The sequence below is a fragment of the Phyllostomus discolor genome, chromosome 5, assembly GCF_004126475.2.
Source record: "Phyllostomus discolor isolate MPI-MPIP mPhyDis1 chromosome 5, mPhyDis1.pri.v3, whole genome shotgun sequence".
NCBI classification, from domain to species: domain Eukaryota; kingdom Metazoa; phylum Chordata; class Mammalia; order Chiroptera; family Phyllostomidae; genus Phyllostomus; species Phyllostomus discolor.
The window spans coordinates 152,328,254-152,351,702 of record NC_040907.2 but is presented as its reverse complement, the minus strand read 5'-3'; the positions used below and the strand labels follow the sequence as shown (position 1 = coordinate 152,351,702).

The 23,449-nt window shown below is 37.2% G+C and overlaps 2 protein-coding genes across 2 annotated transcripts; one reads left to right on the top strand and one right to left on the bottom strand.

The window, feature by feature from the left end:
- Positions 1–2,965: 2,965 nt before the first annotated feature.
- Positions 2,966–23,434, bottom strand: CUTC (cutC copper transporter). Its single transcript, XM_028512496.2, has 9 exons — positions 23,236–23,434; positions 20,398–20,469; positions 19,245–19,304; positions 16,330–16,539; positions 15,642–15,677; positions 13,529–13,662; positions 7,671–7,698; positions 4,215–4,320; positions 2,966–3,474 (listed from the first exon to the last, which is right to left on the bottom strand). Exons 1-9 carry the CDS (start codon positions 23,294–23,296, stop codon positions 3,360–3,362), a joined length of 822 nt encoding a protein of 273 aa, XP_028368297.1. The 5' UTR covers positions 23,297–23,434; the 3' UTR covers positions 2,966–3,359.
- LOC114496190 (adenylate kinase isoenzyme 6-like) lies at positions 9,410–10,170 on the top strand. The gene is given in 2 exon segments (XM_028511489.2): positions 9,410–9,704; positions 9,707–10,170. Coding segments are annotated over 2 exon segments (525 nt in total). The 3' UTR covers positions 9,937–10,170.
- Positions 23,435–23,449: the final 15 nt, after the last annotated feature.

The following is a 23,449-nucleotide window of genomic DNA, read 5'->3' as shown; positions in this document are numbered from 1 at the left end:
TGAGTTAATTTTTGTACATGACATTAAGCTTCAACTTCATTCTCTTGCATGTGGATGTCAAGTTTTCCCAGAGTCATTTGTTAAAAATACCATTCTTGCCCCAAGAGTTGTCTTGGCATTCTTGTCAGGAATCAACTGACATATTAATTGATTGACATAATGTAAGTATTTCTGGATTCTCAATTCTACTGCATTGAGCTATACATTCATCTTTATGCCACTATGACATTGTCTTAATTACTGCACTTTGTGGTCAGCTTTGAAATCACAAAGTGTGAGTCCTTCAACTTTGTTGTTCTTTTCCAGATTGTTTGGCTATTCTGGGTCCCTTGTATTTCCAGATTATTTTAGATAAGCTTGTCCATTTCTACTTAAAAAGGTAGTTGGGATTTTGATAGGAGTCGCATTGATTCTGAAGATCAATTGCAGAGTATTGCTATCTGAACAATACTCTTTCAATCTACAAACATGGGATGACTACTAATTGTTATCTTTTAAAATTTCTTTCAGCGATGCTTTATAGTCTTCAGTGTACCGTCTTATACTTCTTTCGTTAAATTTACTCTTTAAGTAGTTTATCCTTTTGATGCTACTATAAATGGAATTGTTTTCTTAATTGCATTTTAGGTTGCTAATTGCTAGTATATAACAATATAATCAATACTGTATATTCATTTTATAATCTGCAAACTTGCTGAACTCATTTATTCGTGTGTGTCTATTCCTTAGGATTTTCTATGTATAAGGTCATGTCACCTGTAAATGGAGCACTTTACTTTTCTTTCCAATCTGTGTACTTTTTTCCCTTATTTTTTTATTGTTGTTCAAGTACAGTTGTCTCCATTTCCCCCCCCCCAACCACTCACCCCACCCCAGCCATCCCAATATGTGTGCTTTTTATGTCTTTTTCTTTACTAATACCTTTGGCTAGAACCTCCAGTACAACGTTGAGTACAAGCGGTGAGAGTGGATATCTTGTTTTGTGTCTAATATTAGAGAGAAAGTATTAAGTATGATGTTAGCTGTGTAGGATTTATTTTTGTTTTTGATAGATGCTCTTTATTAGGTTGAGGAAGTTCCTTTCTATTCCAACTTTGTTGAGTTTGTTTTCATTAAGAAAGGGTACTGGATCCCGTCAAATGCTTTTTCTGTGTTGAGATGATCACGGGATTTTTGTACTTTATCAATATAGTGTTACACTGATTATTTGATGTTAAACCAGCTTTGCATTACTGGTACAGTATAAATCCTACTTGGTCACAGTGTATAATTTCTTTAATGTTGCTGGACTCAGTTTACAGAGCAAAGTGAAGAATGGATCTGGAGGGGCAAACAGAAGATATTTAGCATAATTACCAAAGACAATGCTCTTTTCCCACTGGCATCATAATCAATTTGAGTATAAAATTTGATGGGTATAATGAGGCACATATAAAAATATGAAGACATTGTCCTCTAGCCTCAAAATACTTACAGTACTCTTGAGAAGAAACTTATACACATGAAATAATCAGTAAATATTTTAAAACAGGACTAAGGTGTAGAAAAATAAAATCAAGGTAGGGATGCCCTTATGTTGCTTTTAATTTATACAGTAGAAGGCACAAAGTATTAGTTTCAATACTCAATTCCTGGCTTCCTGGGAAGGGCTTTTAAACTATCAGAGACTGATACTAGAAAGTTAATGTAGAAGAAAAGAACTAACGTTTAATTGGTGCTATGTACTTGGTGCTTTAATATATCATTTAACCAGAAGCCATGGTTTAGTTATTATTCCTGATTTACAAATGAGAAAATCCAAGTTCAAGGAATTAAGTTAACTTTCTCATGCTTAAACCTTGGAGCCAGGTTAGCACAGGTGTGTCTGACTTGCCCAGTAGTGTCGCTCTCTGTACCACATCAATGTTCCAGAAGCACCTTAATGCAGAGGACTTGCGGTTAGTAGCCTAGTATTCAAACAATGTTAATTTGCTGTTAAACTTTGAGCAATTTCCACCACTTCTCAAATCCCTAGCTAACCTGTTTTAATAAAATAGAGATGGTCTGCTCTTTTCTTTAGAGTGCAGTGAGGTCCAAGCAGAGGGGAGGGTTAGGCCAAAATACTAAACATGAGTGTATGTGCATGTGTGTACGATACTTACACCTCTGCCTCTATATTCCAGAGCCAATCATGAAGACTGTTTTTGAAATATTTATTATCTTTAGTAGTAGTCTGAATAAGCAAGAAAAAAATCCCAGTGAAGTTATTGTTGATTTTTAAATAGTTTGCCTCTCATTTTTCATAACTTACTTAACAAATATTCTACGTTGAAATTGTACCTGAAAAAGTGAGGAAAGGCACTAAGAATTGAAGGTGAGGGAAGGGACACATTTAAATGAAGGCAAGGCTCTTAGTGTATACATTCATAAGTACCCAGATCTTTGCATGCTATCATAGAGGCTCCATTAACTAGCTTCCTAATGAAAGGCAGGCTCTTTATATTAAGCTTCAGTTACTCCCCTAATATAGAAACAACAGTTCTATTATTAGTGTGTTAGTATAAAATGATATTACAAATATCAAAGTGACAGATAAAGCTAGTAATGAACTTCAGCATTCGGCACCTGCTCATCATTAGACTACATTCTCCTGATCTGTAGCCTCAATTGAAAGACTATAGGTCTTTGTCAGCTGTCAGATGAACGTTATGGTTAAGCCACTCCTCTACCTGGAAACAGAGGTAGAGGTAACCTGGTGAATACATCACTTCTGCCTTTTCAAGTCAGGGAGCTTTTACACCCTGCTTCCCAAGTCTGGGGATTTTTATGATGTACCATTTTGCTGTGTATCCTTAGCATCTTGCCTGGGGTACCATATCCAATGAATACATAATAAAGAGAAAATGGAGGAAAAAACAAAACAAAAACCTTCCCTTTCATACTTGGCTAGACTGTATTCAGGGTAAAAAAATAAGAGACTCTGCCATTAATAGCACGGACATTTTTATTTTACAAAAAAAAAAAAAGCAAAATACTCCTATGAAATTGACCCTGAAGTCACACTCTAAATTCACATCTTGCAGTTGAATTTTCTCAGTTCATCAATTAATCCAATGAAAACAGACTAAGCCTCTGTCTACAGAAGAAGCACAGACCAGATTAGTCATGGCGATGAAGATGGGTGGCCAGACTAAGCCAAAGCAATGATTGTAGCTCTGCTTCAAGTTCTTTTTCTTCTTGGAAACGTTCCCCATAGCCATGTGAAACTTACAGACTGTGACTGTCCTGGCCAGAGAAGCAGGCTACAGTTGTGTTGCAGACAACTGTAAAGGACTCTTCTGTCTTCATCCTGTGATAGCCAGGTCTCTCAGGAGGTCCAGCTAAACCACAATATTCTTTGCTATAGCATTCAAAGTCCTTACTAGAGTCACATCTGTTACCTTCAGAGAATACTCTGAGCTAGAAAGAGAGGCTCCCATGGCAACAGAGGAATTTCTGCAACAGAAACAATAAAGGCACAGATAATTATAGAGTTGTTAAATAGGCCCTCCTACTGGCACTTCATTTTATTGGCTACTTCATGGCCTAGAAGAAGGGTAAATCAAGGACCCCGGGCTGCTATAATTCATAATTTTTATTAATTAATTACTTGAAACATCTAGTAGCCAAATCTACCAAACAGTGCAATTGATTTTGTATCTAGAAATGTAAGTTCTAAGACTCTTGCTTCTTTTACATCACATTTTCCCCCAGCTTATAATCAACTGCTAACCATTAAATTATAAGAGTCCTCTCAAGTCACATAACAGTTTCAATTCCTTAATGGTAATAAAATTTCAAAATTACTGAAAATAGAGCAAGGGTAAGGGAAGACTAAATATTAAAGGCAGGCGGGATGAAAATAACTATGACTCTCCATCCTCACCCCACAGCTATTACATTTGCTAAAGGAAAGCCCCGGAGGAGGAACACACACCTATCTAACTCATGTGAAGCTTAGCTGTTAAATCAGTTGACTATTAACTGGTCTAAGCTGGACAGTGACTTAAGGATTAAATGGTTCACCTATGTTCAGAAGAGCCTGCTTATTCAGAGCAGGGTAAGAATGACTGCAAGACTTATGTACTAATCACCACATTCCATTCATTCATTATGCTATTAACTACGGTTTCCTACGTGGGGAAGTAAAGATTAATCTCATCCCTTCTTGTGCGCATCGAGGAATACACTTTTACCGAAACGTCATTCCTGAATCTCGAGCAGACCGCGCAGAACAGTGGAATTCTGTAGCACCCGAACCCTCAAGGATTCTTTGTAGATTTCTGTCTGTTATACCACCCCCTGTTGGAAAAATAAGTAATACATTAAGTTGAATAGAATTTTGCATACAATTTAATGAATAATAACAACTGCTTGCTCTACCTACTAAGCTAGAATAAAGTTAGAAAAGAACGATGAAAGACAAACTACAAATTCTAAAGAACAACTGGTAAGGTCATTGAACATATGATGGAATCTTCTATGCCCACTGGTTTACATAACAATGTCAAATGCTACAGATTTTAAATCTAAGAAGGTTACTCTAGGGCAAGGAAAATCATCAAGAATTCTATCCCTGCTCCCCCTCAGCTAAAGAAAAAATCAAATTAAAACAAAGGAAGGATAGACTTGAGGACAGAGCTACAAAAGCACAGCCTCAGAAATGCGTCTGAAAGAGAACCTCCAAGACTCTGTCTGTGACCAGAATTCAAAGACCACACTGATGTCATCAGACATGGGAACAATGCCAAGTGTCATACAGTTGATTATTATAATATCGATTTTTGTTTCATTTCACAAATCTACCTCTTCTTTATTAAAACTGTACATTCAAATACTTTATGATCATTCATTTGTTTTGATGAACAATCTCTTAAATATTTATATATAATCATATTCTCAACTGATACCAGACTATAAATATAAAATTAGTTTATTCATCTTTTATCCTTATCTCCTAATGTATAGGAATAGTCAATAAATATTTTTAATGACTGATAAAATATGTACTTTGTATCTCAAGCTGCTCAGGTTGCTGAAGTAACTTGACTTCACACACTTTTCGGACTCATAAACTTTATTTTCTTAGTGGTACAGTAACATCACTGAGCTCTAAGAAGTAAAGAGAATACAGACTGAGAAGTCAGATTTAGATTTGAATTCCAGCTTCACCACTTTAACTCTTCAGTTATATGATCTCAGATAAATAACTTTAAACCACTGAGCCTCAATTTTTTCCCCCAATAAAAGAGGGATAATTGCCTACCCCAGAGCTCATTATAAGGGTTAAATACAAACATGTTATTTCCTTCTAACAGACAACAAGATATCTGGCCACTGAAATCATGTTGCTCCAGTTATCAGCAATTTTAGGACATAGATAAAGCATTTTCCAAACACAGAGTGACACATCTTTACAGTCAGAACCTGAGAGGACAATTAGTTGAACATCCTCCCTTCACAGATGGGAAAACTGGTGCCTAAATTTGTTGGAAGCTTCATTATGAAAGTCCCTAGATGCAAGGGTATCCAACTTTTTGGCGTCTCTACGCCACACTGGAAGAAGAGTTGTCTTGGGCCACACATTAAATACATTGAGACATGTAATTACAAAAATAATCTCATAATGTTTTAAGTAAGTTTAGGATTTTGTGTCAGGCCACATTCACAGCCATCCTGGGCTCATGCAGCCCACAGGCTGCAGGTTGGACACCCCTGCAGGAAAACTACTGTGTTTTACTTCTCTTTATATTTCTCAATAATGAATACTCATCAGGCATTCAGTTTCACTTACCTAGGAATTTTTTACTTTTTGGTATTTATTTTTATGAGACAGTAATAATTTATAGATCTATTCTGTGAGCTCCTCAAGTAGAAGGATTACTTTTTATTCATTCCTCTTTTTTCATATCTCCAAAGAACTTGGCATATAATTATCATTTGCTTGGTAAAGTTTGTTAAATGGCCACAAATATTTTCATATACAGCGTCTTCTCACCTAGGACTGTTAAGCCTCTTGAGGAAGTAGCTTCTTGTGTAACTTTGCATCCCAAGTAATGCCTTGCACATAGCAGGCAACTTAATAATTATATAATAAGCAAAGGCAATCTTAATATTAACAATTATCTAAGTTGGTTATGAGTTATCAAGACTAAATATTTAGTCTTAAATGGAGACACATCACACTCAGTTAAGTCTCTTTAACATTCCCGGATTAATTAACAAAAGGTCTCAAATTTGACAGATAACATACACTTTCTATGTGCTCATGTTTCAGGGACTTGCTACAAGGACAAATTTTCCTAAATTTCTGACACTATCCCTTTACATGGCCTCTTTTTAAAGCTGGCCTTTGTTTAGCTATTACCATTCTGACCCCTGGGCAGTCTTGGCATCACTGGTGGGCAGTCCTGGGCAGTCTTGGCATCACTGGTGGTGAGACAACCAGACACCGAATCACATCCTTCTGATGTGATGTAACATGATATACACAGAACGTCCATGAAGCAGCCTTGCCAAAGTATTTAACCAGAATCCAACCAAGCCTTATGATCTAGCTACCAGTCTATAGGAAAAGCAGAGGCTAGGATATACAAGCTAAACGATATCAAAAGGAAACAATCTGATAAATCCAGAAAGTAGGACATTTTACAGAGTAAATGCCCAAACTTTTTAAATGTCATTTAAAAAAAAAAGAAAAAGAAAAGGAAAACTTCTATATTAAAAAATAGTAGGATAACAACCAAGTGCAATACTGATTCCCCAATGGGCTCCTGACCTGAACATACCAGTTTTAAAGAACACTCTGGGGACAACTAGAGAAAGGAGAGTACTGCTGAGTATTAAACAGCATTAAAGAATCAGCGTTTATTCTGATAAACATGATCACGGTATTGTGGTCACAGTAAAATGCTCTGATTTTTAAAGATGCACAAAGACAGAGTGTCATGGTGCCTTTAGCTGAACTTTAAAACACCTCAAGATGATGAGACCAATGTTACAAAATGTTAAATCTATGAAATGAATATATGCTATTTTATACTCTCTTATATGTTTGAGAAATTAATAATAAAAAATTAAGACGCTCTTTATATTTGTTTCCCTCTGATTCTAGGTTGCCTATTTAATTCTTTAGAAACTTCATTTCTTATGAGCCAGTGTTTACTTCATTGACCTCAGTTATCATCAGGAGCGTGTGATCTGAGTGTTCCGACTACAAGAAGAATTTGGCAATCAGAGACTTTTAGGACCTGAGTATTATATTTACCCAGGGTATTATCTGCACACACCTTGTTAACAGCTTGGACATTTGGCCCTAGCATAGTGCAGCAGCAAAATGAGTGTGCCTTACCAGGGATGAATACCCACATTCACAAAATTCTACACCGTGGGAGAGCAAACATGGAGAAAGCCCAATCCTAATGTAGTTCTTCTCTTGTTTTTCTCTGAGTTTATCCCTTCTAGAGTGTTCTCCTCTTTATCTAAAGCTTTACATTCCAGCAGAGATCTTCCAATCTTAAGCATGTTAATCGAATGATATGTTCTTTCTGAACACCACACTAACAATACTCTCTCCCATACCGCCCTGCCTCCTTGCTCTCTCTCCACTACAGTTCAGTGGTACACTGGGGAACGGATGGATAAATAAATACCTGGCATTACCACAATCCTGTCTTTTGCCTGAAAAAAAAAAATAAACAAGTAAATTTTAATATCTTTCTCTAAATGAGATAATAAGGCAGTGAGAACAGAAACATAAGTTAACTTTTAAAAATTACTATTAAGTGTTTAATTTTCAATAGATCTTTTCTGTTTCTTTGGGATCTTGGATAACTAAGATGTTCAACATAGTAACTCTTTCTATCCAGTTATTTTATTGCATTACATTAACAATGTGTACTATTATAAACACAAAGAATAGGAGAATACAATATAAATACTGAATAATCTCACCACCTTAAGAAAAGCCATTACTGAAAAATAACACTAATCTGAGTTCTTGGTATATGATGGGACAGAAGCAGCTGAACTTAAACAAGATTTCGGCAGGAGAGAAAGAGCATAGCCTTACTGTAAATTACTAGAAAAAATCTACTCACACTTTGAATCCTCAACTAAATTCCCTAGCTTATTATACCAATTAAATAAAACCATAGGTCCACTTAGCTAGGTTTTAAGTAATAATACTGGACTATATGGATTGATTTCATTAATGATAATTCTAGAAGTATTGAAATTTCCTTACTTTTATTCCAATCTCCATCACATTTCCTAAATAAATTTTGGTGATATATCACTGAAAGTCAAAAGGAAATTACCCCATTACAAATGCATGCTTAGTGGAACTACTAGTAGTGGAATTAACTACTAGTAGTTAATTCCTACTACTAACTAGTAGTAGTTAATTCCAACTAGTTAACTACAACTAGTAGTTAACCACTAACTAGTTAACTATTAGGAACAGGTAGATACCTGTTCAGAAAAAGAACAGAAAAAAAAGTATGTACTATGTCAGGCTTATAATAATTTGCAGAATAAAATCTTTACATTATACATAAATTGAAATTTTTCACATGTGGATTCCCTGAGATGGGTTTTTAACACTGGACAGCCAAACAGCCAAGCCGACACAATCCCAAGTCATCTGCCCCACTGTTCAGCCTGTGCATGCACTCATCCTACACCCTACCCAACTCAGGGTTAGGCAGACAATCTTCCACTGAGTGCTGCGGAACAGTGGAAAAAATTCCATCAGGAACCACCCATAACTGAGTTTCTTTTTCCATAAAACAATGAAACATTCAACTACTGTATTCAATATGATTAATGTTGAAAATGTACTTAATTCTATGTCATGTCCAGTCAGGACAAATGAGAAAACTGAAAGATGGGGTTAGTGTGTGGGAGACGAATGGGGAGAAGAGGTCTCATGTCTGGTATGAGAAGGGGGCAGAAGGGAAAAGAAGAAAGAGGATACTTGGGAACAGAAGAGAACAGAAACCAAAAGAAGGGAATAAAGTAAAAACTGACCAACACCCGCAATCACAACCACCAAAACAAGGAGGAGCAGCATAAAGTCGTCTCAAAAGCAGTGAGGGCATGGAAGCGCTGAAGAGGGAAGGGGAGACCTGCAGGAAGAGTCCAGTGATGGTCGTGAGGAGAGGGAGAACAACTTTCTCCTTACTTTCAAGACAACACATACTTGAATGAGCTTTAAGTAACTAGCAGTGTACAGTTAAGGTGCACATTCAATATGACTGTTCCTTGAGGGATTTTACATAGCAAGGCAACAAATTCTAGAGAGCTGGATATACTGTAGAAGCCTATGAAAAGGATTCCAAGTTTTTTTAGTTTAAAGAAGTGAGGGTAAGGAGCCATCATGGTGAGGACCATGTTGCTTCCGAACACCCTGCTCACTGGTACACCAGGGGTAGGAAAAACCACGCGAGGCAAAGAACTTGTGTCAAGATCAGGACGGATATACATTAATGTGGGTGATTTAGCTCGAGAAGGGCAGTTATATGATGGCTATGAGGAAGAGTATGATTGTCTCATTTTGGATGAAGATAGAGCAGTTGATGCGTTAGAAAACCAAGTGAGTGAAGGCGTTACTGTTCATTATCATGGTTGTGATTTCTTCCCTGAATGCTGGTTTCATATCGTTTTTGTGCTGAAAACAGAAAACAGTGTTTGTACACAAGACTTGAAACAAGGGGTTATAATAGGAAGAAACTAAAAGATAATGTTGAGCGTGAAACTTTTCAAGTTCTTTATGAAGTATCAGCATCCTATAAGAAAGAAACAGTGCATCAGCTGCCCGGCAATAAACCAGAAGATCTAGAGCATAACAGCACTCAGATACTGATATGGACTGAGCAACAGATCAGAGCTCTTGACTTACAAGACTGGCCACTTTAGAATCATTCTTAATATTTCTCTGCCCATGTCATATAAATTGTCCAATTAGTAAAAACTTCGATTAAAATTGTGCTGCAGAACTAGTAGGTGGATAGTATAAATGTTTATGTTTGGGTTTCTTTTTTCTATGAGAAAGCTAAACAATTTCAAGTATAATGAATATAACATTATTAAAGATAGAACAAAAACTGTCATCATTTAATACTTCAATTGCTAAAGAATAAATAAATCTGACCCCCCAAAAAAGTGAGGGTAAGAAATGCTATGTGGGTGCAAAAGGAGAAACAGAAACCAGTAAATGACTTGGAAAGAGTGGTCATAGAAAAAAATGATGAATTGCTGCAAAATTGTTTTAGTTGCATATTACAATATTAAAGTACTAAAAACCCCATTCTTTTGTAGAGTATGAGCCAACAACAAATTATATTCTACACCATGCAAAAACAGAACCCCAAGACTAGTATTTAAGTAACAGAGACTGATAGGGGAACCCAAGAGTTAAAGATTTTAGTTTCAGATATAGCTGATAGCCTTAAATGATTAATGCATGTGCAAAGCTGTTATTCCAGGAACTGGAACGCATGACCTGCACGACTCTAGGAGGCTGACCAGCAATTCAGCCTTCACACCCCAGGCGTCTGCAAGTGATGGAGATGGTACCCATTGTGTTCCAGGGAGGGAACTGCTGTGAAGCAGATAAAGAATTGTCGACCAACAGACAAAGAAGTACTAGGAAAAAATCACTGCTGGCCTACAACTCATCTAATTACTGTATTTTGCCATCTATAATGTGTACTTTTTTGTGCAAATTTTTGAAGGAAAAATAAGGATGCACATTATAAATGGGTGGTGCCTGGAATACCTTGAGTCTGTTCTTGTGTTTTGTAATTATTTGTTATATAAATTTCTTGTACCATATGTTCACAAATAAATGCTAAAATTCCTTTATAATATAAAAAATGAGTACTTAAATATAAATAAATAAATAATTGAATTAAAAAATTAAAGCGAGAGGTTTTTTTCCTGAAAGCTTGGGCCAAAGACATCAGTGGGCATTATACAGAGCAAAATATGGTAACCTTTTCCCTAAACCCCTTACCTACCCTTTCTTCTCCCTATAAAATGGTCAGCTTGAGATGAGATGTTAAGACAGTAAGTGAGGGCACATAGCCTGCCTCTTCTCAGATCGCCAGCATATGAATAAAGCACCCAGAAAGATTCAATCCTCGTCTCCACTGATTCTGGTAGTGACAGGCAGCCCAAATGCTGACTTTTCTGGTTTCAGTAATAATAATAATAATAATAATAATAATAATAATAATAATAATGCCATATTTAATAGCACTGAAAATTTACTGACAGATTTCAGGTGTGCTTCACACACACACACACAGTAACTATATAAACAGATAAGAGCTTGACTGTAATCCTTATATAATGTATATCAAAGTATGTTACATACCTTAAATCGCACAATTTTTATTTTTTTTAAAGTTAGTGTATAAGAAAAGTTAACTCAACTCTTCCTGCCAAGCCATGATTAATCTATAAATCTCTTATATACCCAGAGAGATTTAAAATGCAGTATGGTGCTATGGCAATAATTCTCTACTCCATGCTAAGCAACAATTTAAAAATGGAAACCTGATACATCAACTCTTCTATTTTAAAACCCTGCAGGCTTCCCCAGTACACAAGGGATAAAATACAAACTCTTAAATAGTTTTCAAGACTCTGGACAGTTTCTTCTCCTCATATTCAATATTATAGTAATTCTTCAATGTCTTAAGTTATCTTCACTTTTGTTTCCACTTCCTTGCATAAACTACTTATTCCACGCGGAGCATTGCCCCACTCTCCCTCGCCTCCACCCCCGTTCACATGGGTAACTCCTAATCGTCTTTCAAATGAGCAAGACCTCACAGTGCAGACGTCTTTTCTTCTGGGAAGCTAACTACTGCCAACTCCCATCCCTCAGATCTGGAGTTAATTCCTGTCTCATGTGTTCCCACAGTACCTTTTTTTATAGCATTCCATGACAATTGTTTGCTCTATTAAAAGTGCCTGTTGTGCACTAGATTGTAACAGCAGTGGTCACACACACACACACCCTTTGTCATCACCATAATCAAATGCCCTGCTCCCACTATATACTTAATATTTGTAAAATCAGCAAGTTCCAGATTAGCAAAGTCATATCAGATCGTTATGTGAAATTTCCAAAACTTGTTTTCATGGCTATAGAAAAGCAAACATAAACAAATGTCTACCCAGGAACACTAAATAATATTACTAATAATACCAGTAGTAGTAAAAATAGAAACTAACATGTATTAAAATGTATTATATGTCAAGCCCCGTGCTAAGGCTCTTAGATAGCTTGTCTCTACCAATCCTTAGAGCAACCCTACACAGGAAGAATTAAACTTATCTCAATTTCACACTTGAGGAAACAGAGGTTTATTGTTTTTAAATAAATTTTTCTATGCTTTTTTATTATTTTGGTTATTTACTCTTTTTTAAGTATATTGTATTGATTATGCTATTACAGTTGTCCCATTTTTTTCCTCCCCTTGTCCCCCTCCTCCCCCACTACCTCCCCCCCCCCCCACAGTTCACGTCCATGGGTGGTACATATAAATTCTTTGGCTTCTCCATTTCCTACACTATTCTTAACTTCCCACTGACTATTTTATGCCTATCTATTCTGCTTCTTATTCCCTGTACCTTTTCCCCCCATTGTCCCCCTCTCCCTCCCCACTGATAACCCTCCATGTGATCTTCATTTCTGTGATTCTGTTCCTGTTCTAGTTGTTTGCTTAGTTTTTGTTTTTGTTTTTTAGGTTCAGGTGTTGATAGTTGTGAGTTTGTTGTCATTTTACTGTTCATAGTTTTTGATCTTCTATTTCTTAGATAAGTCCTTTTAACAGTTCATATAATAAGGGCAGAGGTTTAAAGGCTAGTAATCTATTCAATATTACACAGCAAATAAATTTCAAACTGGAGTCTCAAATCCAAAACCCTTTCTTCTCGAAGTCCATACTCACTAACTTAGAACGCCTCTGGACTGATGTCAGAAAAACACAAACACACCCCAATACAAAACCATCTTCCAACTGCTCTACAGTGATGCTAACACACCAAGGTGTACAAGAGAAAAATATTATATTTCCTCCTATCTTGATACATAGAAAGAGATGGGAGAAGAATATAGTTTTAGTTTTAGAATTCACCTAAAAACGATAATTATCTCAAATTTTATATGGGATCCCCTGAGTATACATAGACTACCAGTGAGAAGATGTGGATTAAAACTATACAATCCTGATGGCAGAGAAAAAGTAAAATTTGCTCTGCTTACCCAAATTAGATAAGATCCTTAGGCACTGTCTATAATCTGATCTTAAGAGCTTTAGTTACTAAAAATGCTCACACAAAAGAAATAAGAATTATATAAATATATTACTACATGTTTGCTTTTTCCAGATAGTACACATGAAGTCAGTAATATCTAGTTTCACAACCTAGCTGAACAACAGAATATCAGGAGTAACCACAATAGTCTCAGGAAAAAAGAAAGAAATTTATGTACCTCATCAATGAGCCGCTTTATTAGAGGTAGCCCTTCTAGAGCCGAACTGTCACATCCACTGGTCAGTACTCGTTCAAATCCCAGGGTTAAAAGAGTCTCTAGAGCTGCCATTGGATCGTGAACCATGTCAAAGGCTGAAATAAATAAAACTGATTTGCATTCTGAACAGACCTCACTGACACAGTGCTTTCTAAAATGCAGTATATACACAGTGGTGAGCTGGACTTGGCTTGTGCTGGCTTGCAAGAGCCAATTGTTAAATACTCAGAAATTTTGCAAACATGATCATTAATCCATTGGCAGCCTGAAATCACTGAAGGTGAAAGTATTTAAACCACGACAATGAACAAATGCCACTGATTGGGGCTCTTTTTTCCCCAAGAGCCAGTTTACCAGCACACCACAGTGTGCACACCACTGGTGGTGTGCACGATCATTTAGGTGGTACACATTTGAATAGATGCATTTATTAAATGAAGTGCAGATGAGTGAGAAGTTTCCAGTTTTCATTAATTATAAAAATTTCTCTTTAAAATAAATTTATTTAGGATTTACTTTAAGAAAATTACTAAATAAATTTGCACAGGTAGCAATCAGGTATGATAAAATTGTAAATATAATAGGCAAGTGACACAAAATTGGTCAAGTCTACCTTAAGGCTCAGACAAACAAAACAAGTAGAATTAAACATTACTCACCAATTCTAGACAAGGCATTGGTTCACACACTGTCTCATTTAAATACATGAGTGAACCCAGGCCAACATAAAATTTTGAGAACATGAAAATATTTTTGTTGAACTTACTGAAAAATTTAATAAACTTATATAAAATAAGTTAGTATCTGCAGGTGTGACTGAAAAGTCAGTTTTGTGATTGCAAAAGAAAAGAACAGAAATTTGGGATGATTTTCTTAGTTTTAGAACAAAAATACATTCAATATGATGGGTTTATTTTGAATTATTTAGCATGTCAAATTTTAAACTGTGTTTTTCAGATGTTTATTCATTTAAATTACTCATCGTATTTCAAAAATTTTTTGACTAGCCTCAAGGTTCTGACTTTTAAGCATCCTAACATCTTTTAGTTATTGTTAGTCAATGAGAGAAGCACAGCTAAATAGCAAGTCAAGAAAACAGTTTTCTGGTGGTATTACTCATTTAAAGAAAAACAGGGTAATAAATGCTTTGTCTCTAGTTTATATAAATAGATGCAAGTGCTGGTGTCTACTCATATCCTAATCTCTGAATCCTTACTCAAAGGTCAGAAAAACATTCGACAATTTCTCAAGCATACTATCAAATAAAAAAAAAATTGACTGAAGACTTCCTTCTTTTCTTGTGCAGTAGCAGTGCCCTCTGAAGGCAAAACTGACGCTTGTTCCTTCATTTTACCAATATTTGGCAAGTGTATGGAAATTATAACTATCTGATTTATAGACAGGAAGTATTTTCATATGAAATTAGATTCGTTTCCGAAATTACTCTGATGAAGATGAGCTCCATCAGAAGCTTATAATGTAAGCTTAAAATTGCTTTACATCCACCTGTTCACTGACTGTCCTGCATCTGTATCCTCTTTCTTCCTTCCTAACAGAATCTCATTCTTCAGATATCCATGCCCTCTCTGCCCGTGAACCATATATTCTCCTGGAAAAGCTGACCTCACTTCTAGCTTCAGGAATGGTGTTGTTAGCTTAAGCCAGGCAGTAAATTTCACTTCACTGGCCACAGTAAATTTATTCCTTTGGGGGTTGCGTATGACCTAAGGCAATCTAATAAAAATGAGTCCAGGATTCTTGCTTGGAATGCTGTGACAAGTACATATACTTGTAGGCCATGCTTTCTCTCTCCCTCTATTATTTATACCCCCCACCACAACCATCTATTTTTTCACCACCATGTATTTTGAACAACTTTTCACAACTAAGACTTCATACATCTAGAAGTTGTGCATTTCTAAATTTACAACTGTTAGTCCCAAGATCAGTATAAAGAAACCAATTGGTAACACTGTAACACTATAGAATTTCATTCCAAAAAAAGGTTGTGGCATTTGGTGAAATCAGATAAGTGACACTATTCAAGAGAACTTCTGAAATGGAAATGACTCACCTCGGTGGAAAGTGACTGGCAGAGGACGGCACATAGCTATGGAAGAGTCACAGAACAACATGAATGAAGAGATCATCACTGACCGCTACATACAGCATTCTGCACATTACATGGGACTCATACAGCTTCCTGTCCCAAGTGAACCAAAATAATAACAAAACGGCAGCCCTCTAAATTCAGAAGTCCTATGTTTCCACTAATCTAATTATTATATTTTAACAAAGGATCACCCTCTCCTTAGAAGCACCAAATTAAAGTTATAAAATCTGGCAACTATAAGGGCAGCATTCATTATATTTATTACTCTTCTTCTGAGAATCTTCAATACTTTGACCTAGTAACAGGTAGTTTACTTCTGTCTTCTCCATATCTCCCCATCCTCACCCAATGCAACAGCTTTTGTGGTTTTGGGTGCAATAATTAAAGGAATCAAGGTAAACTCTCCTTTAACAGATCAGGAATAGTAGTAGCAAAACCGGATCTACAGCAACTGAACAGAGTCAGGAAGGCTATGCCACACACGCCCTCTGCCCAAACGTCTCAGTAACTATTGTGTGTTATGTGTAGGTGACTGTAAGTGCCTGCAGACGTGACTGAAAAGTCAGTTTTGTGACTGTGGTTTTCTGCGTCAGGAATATTAAATGCAATCATCATTCAAAGCTGTTTGGTCTCAGACACAAATTCTTACCCACGAGGGACGTGCACAGTTCTTTGTCAACGTGTCCATCTTCGGTCAGTGCCCCTAACACCAAACCATCAGCACCATAAAGCTTGGCAAGACGAATGTCAGCTTTCATCACCTCAACTTCGCGATCTGAATACAAAAAATCACCTCCGCGTGGCCGAATCATCACAAAAACTGGGATCTGGACACATTGCTTCACTACTTGAAGGACACCTACAGGAATGGGAACCAGACTAATTAAGATGCAAATATGAGCTAAAAGCTCAAGGAAGTCAGTAAAATATTATTGGTCTTTTAGGTATGCTCTTATGATAGTATCACTTCTGTAGGAAAAGGAAGAGTTGACAGAAAACCAGAGAAAAGTGGACCTAAAAGGAAGGAGGATACTGAGAAGAAAAAAGTATACACAGAATAAGCTAAGTAAAAAATCAAAGGTAGCCTTGGCTGGCGTAGCTCAGTTGATTGAGGACAGGCTGCGAACCAAAGTGTCGCAGGTTTGATTCCCAGTCAGGGTACATGCCTGGGTTGCAGGTCATGACCCCCAGCAACCGCACATTGATGTTTCTCTCTCTCTCTCCCCCTCCCTTCCCTCTCTAAAAATAAATAAATAAAATCTTTAAAAAAAAGTAAATTAAAAAAAATCAAAGGTAAAAAAGAAGCAACTTGGAAAACAGAAAGAAGTTACTGCCTTTTAAAAGCACTTGTCAGTTGACGCCACAAAAACCCTTTCACTGGTACGGAACGTCTGAAAATGTAATAACCAGCCAGAGCGCAGTGCTCTGCCGGTGTGCTCCCTAAGATCCGTTTCTCCTTCCTAACCGATGACAGCCTTATTTAAAACCTCCTCCAGACATGGTCACAGGGTTAAAGTTTATGACCCTCTAATTTTAGCAAAACCCTTTTTGAGAGAGAGATATGTAAGAGGGAACAAAATTCTACTTATGTGTGATTTTACGCAGAGATCTATGAATAAAAGTACCTAAGGATGACACAATTCAGAACTCTTCAACAGTTATGATTTCTGGCTAGCACCATTAGAGTTTACCCAACATGAATTGACTTCTTTCTCTGCTAAAAGAACCCCAACTTTGCACGGGATGTCAACATGCCCAACACCAAGCACTGATTTATGATAGCTGTTGCAAAAAACAGACTGCAGTCAAAGTTACAGATACGTTCTAGAGATTTCATAAGATGGCTGTGGAATACCCTCCTTCAGTGAGATTTCAAAGGGCTATTGCATATATATTTACACTAAAAAATACTATCATCAACCTCAAAGTAACATATCGTATTCGATAAAAAATCATCAGGCAGGAAAATAAGATGCATCATGAGGTGATAAATGAATCAAACAAAACCAACCTAGAACTGATAGATGTTAGAATTAGCAGCCGAGTCACTAAACAAGCTATTATTTATTCCATTTGTTCAAAAAAGTTAACAAGGTACTTGGGAGATATAACAACAGACTCAAACTTCTAGAGATGAAAACTGTGTGTGAGATGAAAAACACATGAGGTGGGATTAACAGTGATTAGACATTGCAGAGAAAATATTAATAAACTTGAAATCAAAGCAATAGGATCTGTGCAAAATGAAACACAAAGAAAAAGGAGACGTAAAAAAAACAAGTAGTTCATCAGTGAATTGTAGAACAAATATAATCAAATATTCAATTGAAAATAATCAATTACAAGAATAATTGAATTATCGTAACTGAGTAACTTGAATTGAAGTCTCTGAAGGAGGGAGTAGAGGACATTGAATGCTGAAAATTTTCCAAATGGGATAAAAAATATAAATGCACAGGTCTAAAAACCATGAAGAAAACTACACTCAGGTACATCATACTAAGAATAAAGAACAAGCCAAAAATAAAGAACAACAACCAAAAAAACCTTAAAAGAAACCAGAGAAAAGTGACACATTACACAGAAAAGTACGAAGGTATGGATGACAGCGGGTTTCTTATCAGAGACAATACAAGCAAGAAGAGAGTGAAGAAACGTCTTCAAAGTACTGAGAGAAAAAAACTGTCAACCTAGCATTCTACTCTCAGCAAAAATATCTTTTAAAAAATAAGAAAAGATGTTTTCAGACATTCAAAAACTGAATTCATCACCAGCACACTTGCATTATAAAAAAGTGATAGAAGAATTACTTCAGGCAGAAGGAAAATAAAACCAGAGATATAGATCTACACAAAGGAATTAAGAACACCAGAAATGGTAACTATGTATGCATAAATGTGATTGTTCTCTTATTATTTCAGACTCTTGAAACAAAAACCACAGCTGTAAAACTGTTGTGAACCCCATGGGCAAGTTAAACAAGCGTGGAGTGGCCTCAGATCTGACGTGCAACTCAAAGACGTACAAAGTGGCAGACCAACCTGCTCCCGGCCTGTCAGTCTGGTTTCACTGCACTGACGTCGGCAGGCATTACGGGCCATGAAGAAGCAAAACCAAAACACATGGGAGGGAAAATCCTGGGACTCCTTGTCTAGGGATGTGATGCATAAATGTGCAAATAAAATGCCTCAGTGGAAATAACAACAAACAACACAGTGTAGAGTTTTTAACATATGTAGAAGTAAAACATAAGACAACAACACAAAGACCAGAAGGGGAGAAATGAAGACAAAAATCAATAAACCAAGGATGCCAAAATGGAAAGATAAATTACTGCACAGCAACTAAACCAATATTAAGAGCAATTACCTATCTCTCAACTTTTTGATGCATAAGGAAAAAAAATCAACTTGATCACATCTTTGATAGACAAGCTTATTTACAACCATAAGCACTTCTGATACAATATCCATAGCATAGTTAATGTGGTAGTAGCATCAGTAAAGTATTCCAATGAAACAGATGATCAACTGTCTCTTGGCAATCCAAAAAATGGTTGTTTACCCATGCTGGGTGTGGTTCCTCCTTCCAATAAACCTGAACATAATTCAATCCGACCAGCACCTGTGATTAAAAAAAAAACAAAAAGCATTGCTCAGCACAAATTTTTTTAAACGAAGAAAAATAAATTAACACGTATAATTCACATACCATAAAATGCACCCACTTAAAGTGTTTAATTCAATGACTTTCGGTATACTCACAGGGTTCTGCAACCATTTCCATGACCATTTTTAGAACATTTTCATCAACCCCCTAGAAAACCTGGCATCCTTCCAGCAGCCACTTCCCCGTCCCCAGGTTCCTAAGCCCTAGGCAACTACTAATCTATTTTCTGTCTCCATAAATTGGCCTATTCTGGATACTTCATACAAGTGGAATCATACAATATATACTTTTTACTGTTTTGTCCCACTTAGAATAATCTTTCAAGATTCATCTATGATGGAGCATGTATCAGTACTTCATTGTTTTTTATTGCCAAACTAAGAATGGCATTTACATTTTCAAAGGATTTAAAAAAAAATGAAGATGCAACAAAGACCAAACATGTCCAGGAAAGCTGAAAATATATTGTATATTATGTTGCTCTTTACAAAGAAGTTTGCTGATATCCCCAACATGGAGGAAAGATTGGCCATGTACTGAAAATGAGTGAAAATGAGTAATGGGTACATGGGGATTCATCATACTATTCTATTTTTGTACATGTTTGAATTTTTCCATAATAAAAAGTTAAAAAATTTTTCTGATCCTGGGATGATGGGAATTTTTATTACAGCAGGTTCACAGTGCAAAAGTAACCTTGACATAAAAATAATGTAAAAAAAAATAAGATAGAAGTCCTAATAATAAAAATCCCTAAAATCATCTTTAAGTCAATGGTTTGAAAAACATTAAATCTTTGCTAAGTTCAATAAAAATATGAAGTTGGTGAGTAAGCACTATTGTGGACACTGACTCAAAATGTGACCTACTAGGGGAGTATGACTAGAAGATCATAATTTTCAAGTAGGTTTTCTAGTTGGTCGGTTGTTTTCAGCAGGATTACTAGGATCCTTCCAAATCACGAAGGCTCGCAAGATCAGTTCACAGGATTCATTTTCGGACTCTCAAAAGGACTATAAACTGTCATTCGTTCTCTCATTTCTCTTACCTCCTCTTTCCGCATTTATAGCTGACTCCACTGAATCAACACACACTTCCATGAGACATCCATTTGTTGTTCCTAAAATACATGAAAAACAATGCAATACCATAATAGGACTATTCATCCAGACCAATCTATCACTAACATTTTATAGTTGGCTGCCAAAATCCAAATGTCCAATAATAGGAAAGTAGGTAAGTACACTAGGGCCCATGAGTGCAATAAAATAACATATTAATTATAAAACTGATGTCTGTGGACTACAAAATAAGAACACACACATATGTATAAGAAATTATACTGAGAAAAATAAACACTGAATGCCAAGCCAATCTTCCTAAAACACAGACCTCATCATCCCATTCCAGGTCACGATTCTTTCAATGCTCCTCAATGAATGCCTGCAGACTGCATTTAAACTTCTTTACAAGGAATGTATGAGAGCTGGGATGGACTTCAAATCCTAGCCCTGAACCACATACTTGTTTGATTCTAGACAAATTACTTAGCCTAAATTTCCTATGAAACAGAGGGGGTTTTACTATCTACCTCAGAGCAGTAAGCATAGAGATCATTCATGGGAAGTGGATACTATTAACTAAATGTATAAGAAGTGTTAGTTTCATTGACCACACAGTATTTTCTCTGTATGCCTTGTTCTCCCTAATCCCCATCCCTGTTCTTGCCGATGCCACCTCCTCAATCCACAAAGTCCTTCCAGCTTCATCTTTGACTTCTAAACTCTTCCAAGATTCATGTTAAGTCATACAGTATTTCCATACTTCCACTCCCAAAGTAGGACATTGTATCTCCTTTTTTTGAACTCATTAACTCTTTATATGTTATATGTTCTTCTTTAAAACACTACTTGTATCTATTCAAAATACTAATTATTTTCTAGCTATTATTTTTATTTCTGCAGATAGGTGTCTGATCACTCTTACTTGTTTTAAAGTTCTCAAGGCCTGTATGTGAGATCTTTATCACTCACAGCAAAGCACAGTGTCTACCATGGTACACAACAGTCAGGCAAAGATTTATTAAAGACTGAATAATTACAAATTCATAAAATTTTTAAAGCATTTTTAAATTTATTTTCATAGAGGGGGGAAGGAGGGAGGAAGACAGGGAGAGAAACATCAGTTGGTTGCCTCTTGTATGGCCCCCAAGGGGAACCTGGCCATCAACCCAGGCATGTGCTCTCACAGGGAATCCAAACAGCAACCTCTTGGTTCGCAGGCTGGCACTCAATCCACTGAGCCACAGCAGCCAGAGCTTAAAAAAGATTTTTGAATGCACACCTAATGTAGTAATACCCACAAGAATGGTTAGCACATACTGATAATGATTTATAACTAGGTGCTGGGATTTGGAACGCCTTTATTCTCCTTTTTTACTTCCCTACATTGCTTTTTTTCTACCCAATACTGCTTTTATTATTTTTTAAAAAGCAATTTTTAATTTGAAAAGCAAAAATCTATCACTTACGAATGTCAAGTTGCAACTGCCTCATTTATTTAAGAGAAGACTATCAGCCTCAAACTCTGAGGGAGTTAAGTGCCGCCCTTTGCTCTCACCCAACAGTGCTGCATTAACTCCGTGAGCTCCCTGACAGAGCCATCCGCACCAGCCGTCAGACTAATCCAATTGGACGGTGCTGCAGGGGGACCATTTGCCTCTCGTGCAAGAAAGAGCCTTGGACAGCAGAGAGTGGGGATGCACACGCAAGACTAGGAGAGAAGGCAGAATAAGGCAATTGTCCTAAAAAAGAAGTTACTTGTAGAAAACCAAGACAAAGATACTTCTTTGGAGCAGCAGTTCTCGAAGTGTGGTAGGTCAGTTGGCTCTGGGGACCTTAGGAATCTTAGGATTGTCTAAGATCCTTTTCAATCTGTGCAATGAAAATTTTCATAATGACATTAAAACTTTATTTGCTTTTTTTACTGTCATTATTTCAAAACAAGTGGAGTTTTGGGTAGGCCACCTGATGTGTCAGATTGAATGCAGAAGCAGGTATAAGAAAACAGGTATGAGAAGAATTCCATTAAGCCAGATAGTAAAGAGATCTACAAAAATACAAAACATTGGCACTATACTATTTTGTTTAGGAGAATATTTTTCATAAAAAATGTTACTTGCGTTAACATGTAATAGGTTTATTATGGTCACCTTCTAGTTAATATTTTTAAAATGTTTTAATTTCGAATACAGTCAGTTATCAATAGACTTAACCTATATAAACAAGAGGTCTTGGAGGTTCTCAATTTTTAGGAGTGTAAAGGGCTCCTCAAAATTGAGGACCACTGGTTCGTGGGGGAGGGATCTGCCAAATCCCTAGCACCTGCCATGATATCCTACCCCGGCGTGACGGAAGAACTCGGGACTTGGTGGCAGCCACAAGCTTTGCCACTTGGTAGTTGTGTGTCTTTGGGAACAATCCCCCTCGCTACTGAGCGGTCACCACAGGTTAGGCACTGTGCTCCGCACTCGACGTTTAACTATCACAGCGAAGCCGCGAAGAGAGGACAGGGATCCCCGTGTGGCGACTGGAAACGTGAGGCTAAGAGAGGTTAACCAACTTGAACACGGCGGCATGACGACACACGCTGGCGCCGGGGTTCAAACCCACACATCTGGCTCCAGTGCTGGGCCACTTTCGCTACATGCCCCTGCTCAGGCTACCCGTTCCCACGCGTTTAAAGCCGAATGACAGAACGTGTCTCGCAGGGAGCTTTTAGGCAAATCGCGATTAATCCTCGGGTCAGAACCCACGCCGGCCCGCCCCTGGGAGCGGTTGGGTCCGCGGGGTCTGCGGTCCCCTCCCCTCCCCTCCCTCTTCCGCACCGGCCTTCCCAGACGCAGTCCGAGCCAGTTTCCGCTCCGAGAAGGACCCCTGCCTCTTCATCTTCCAGGCACTCCTCCCACGCGCGTCTTCGGTTTCCACTAAGAGTCCCGGTTCGGCGCGCAGGACCAGAAAAGCGCGTTCTCACTGCTGCGCGCGCCCCTGCGCACCCGGACCTGCACACCCCAGCAGCCCTGGCGAAAACCTAGTCGCCAG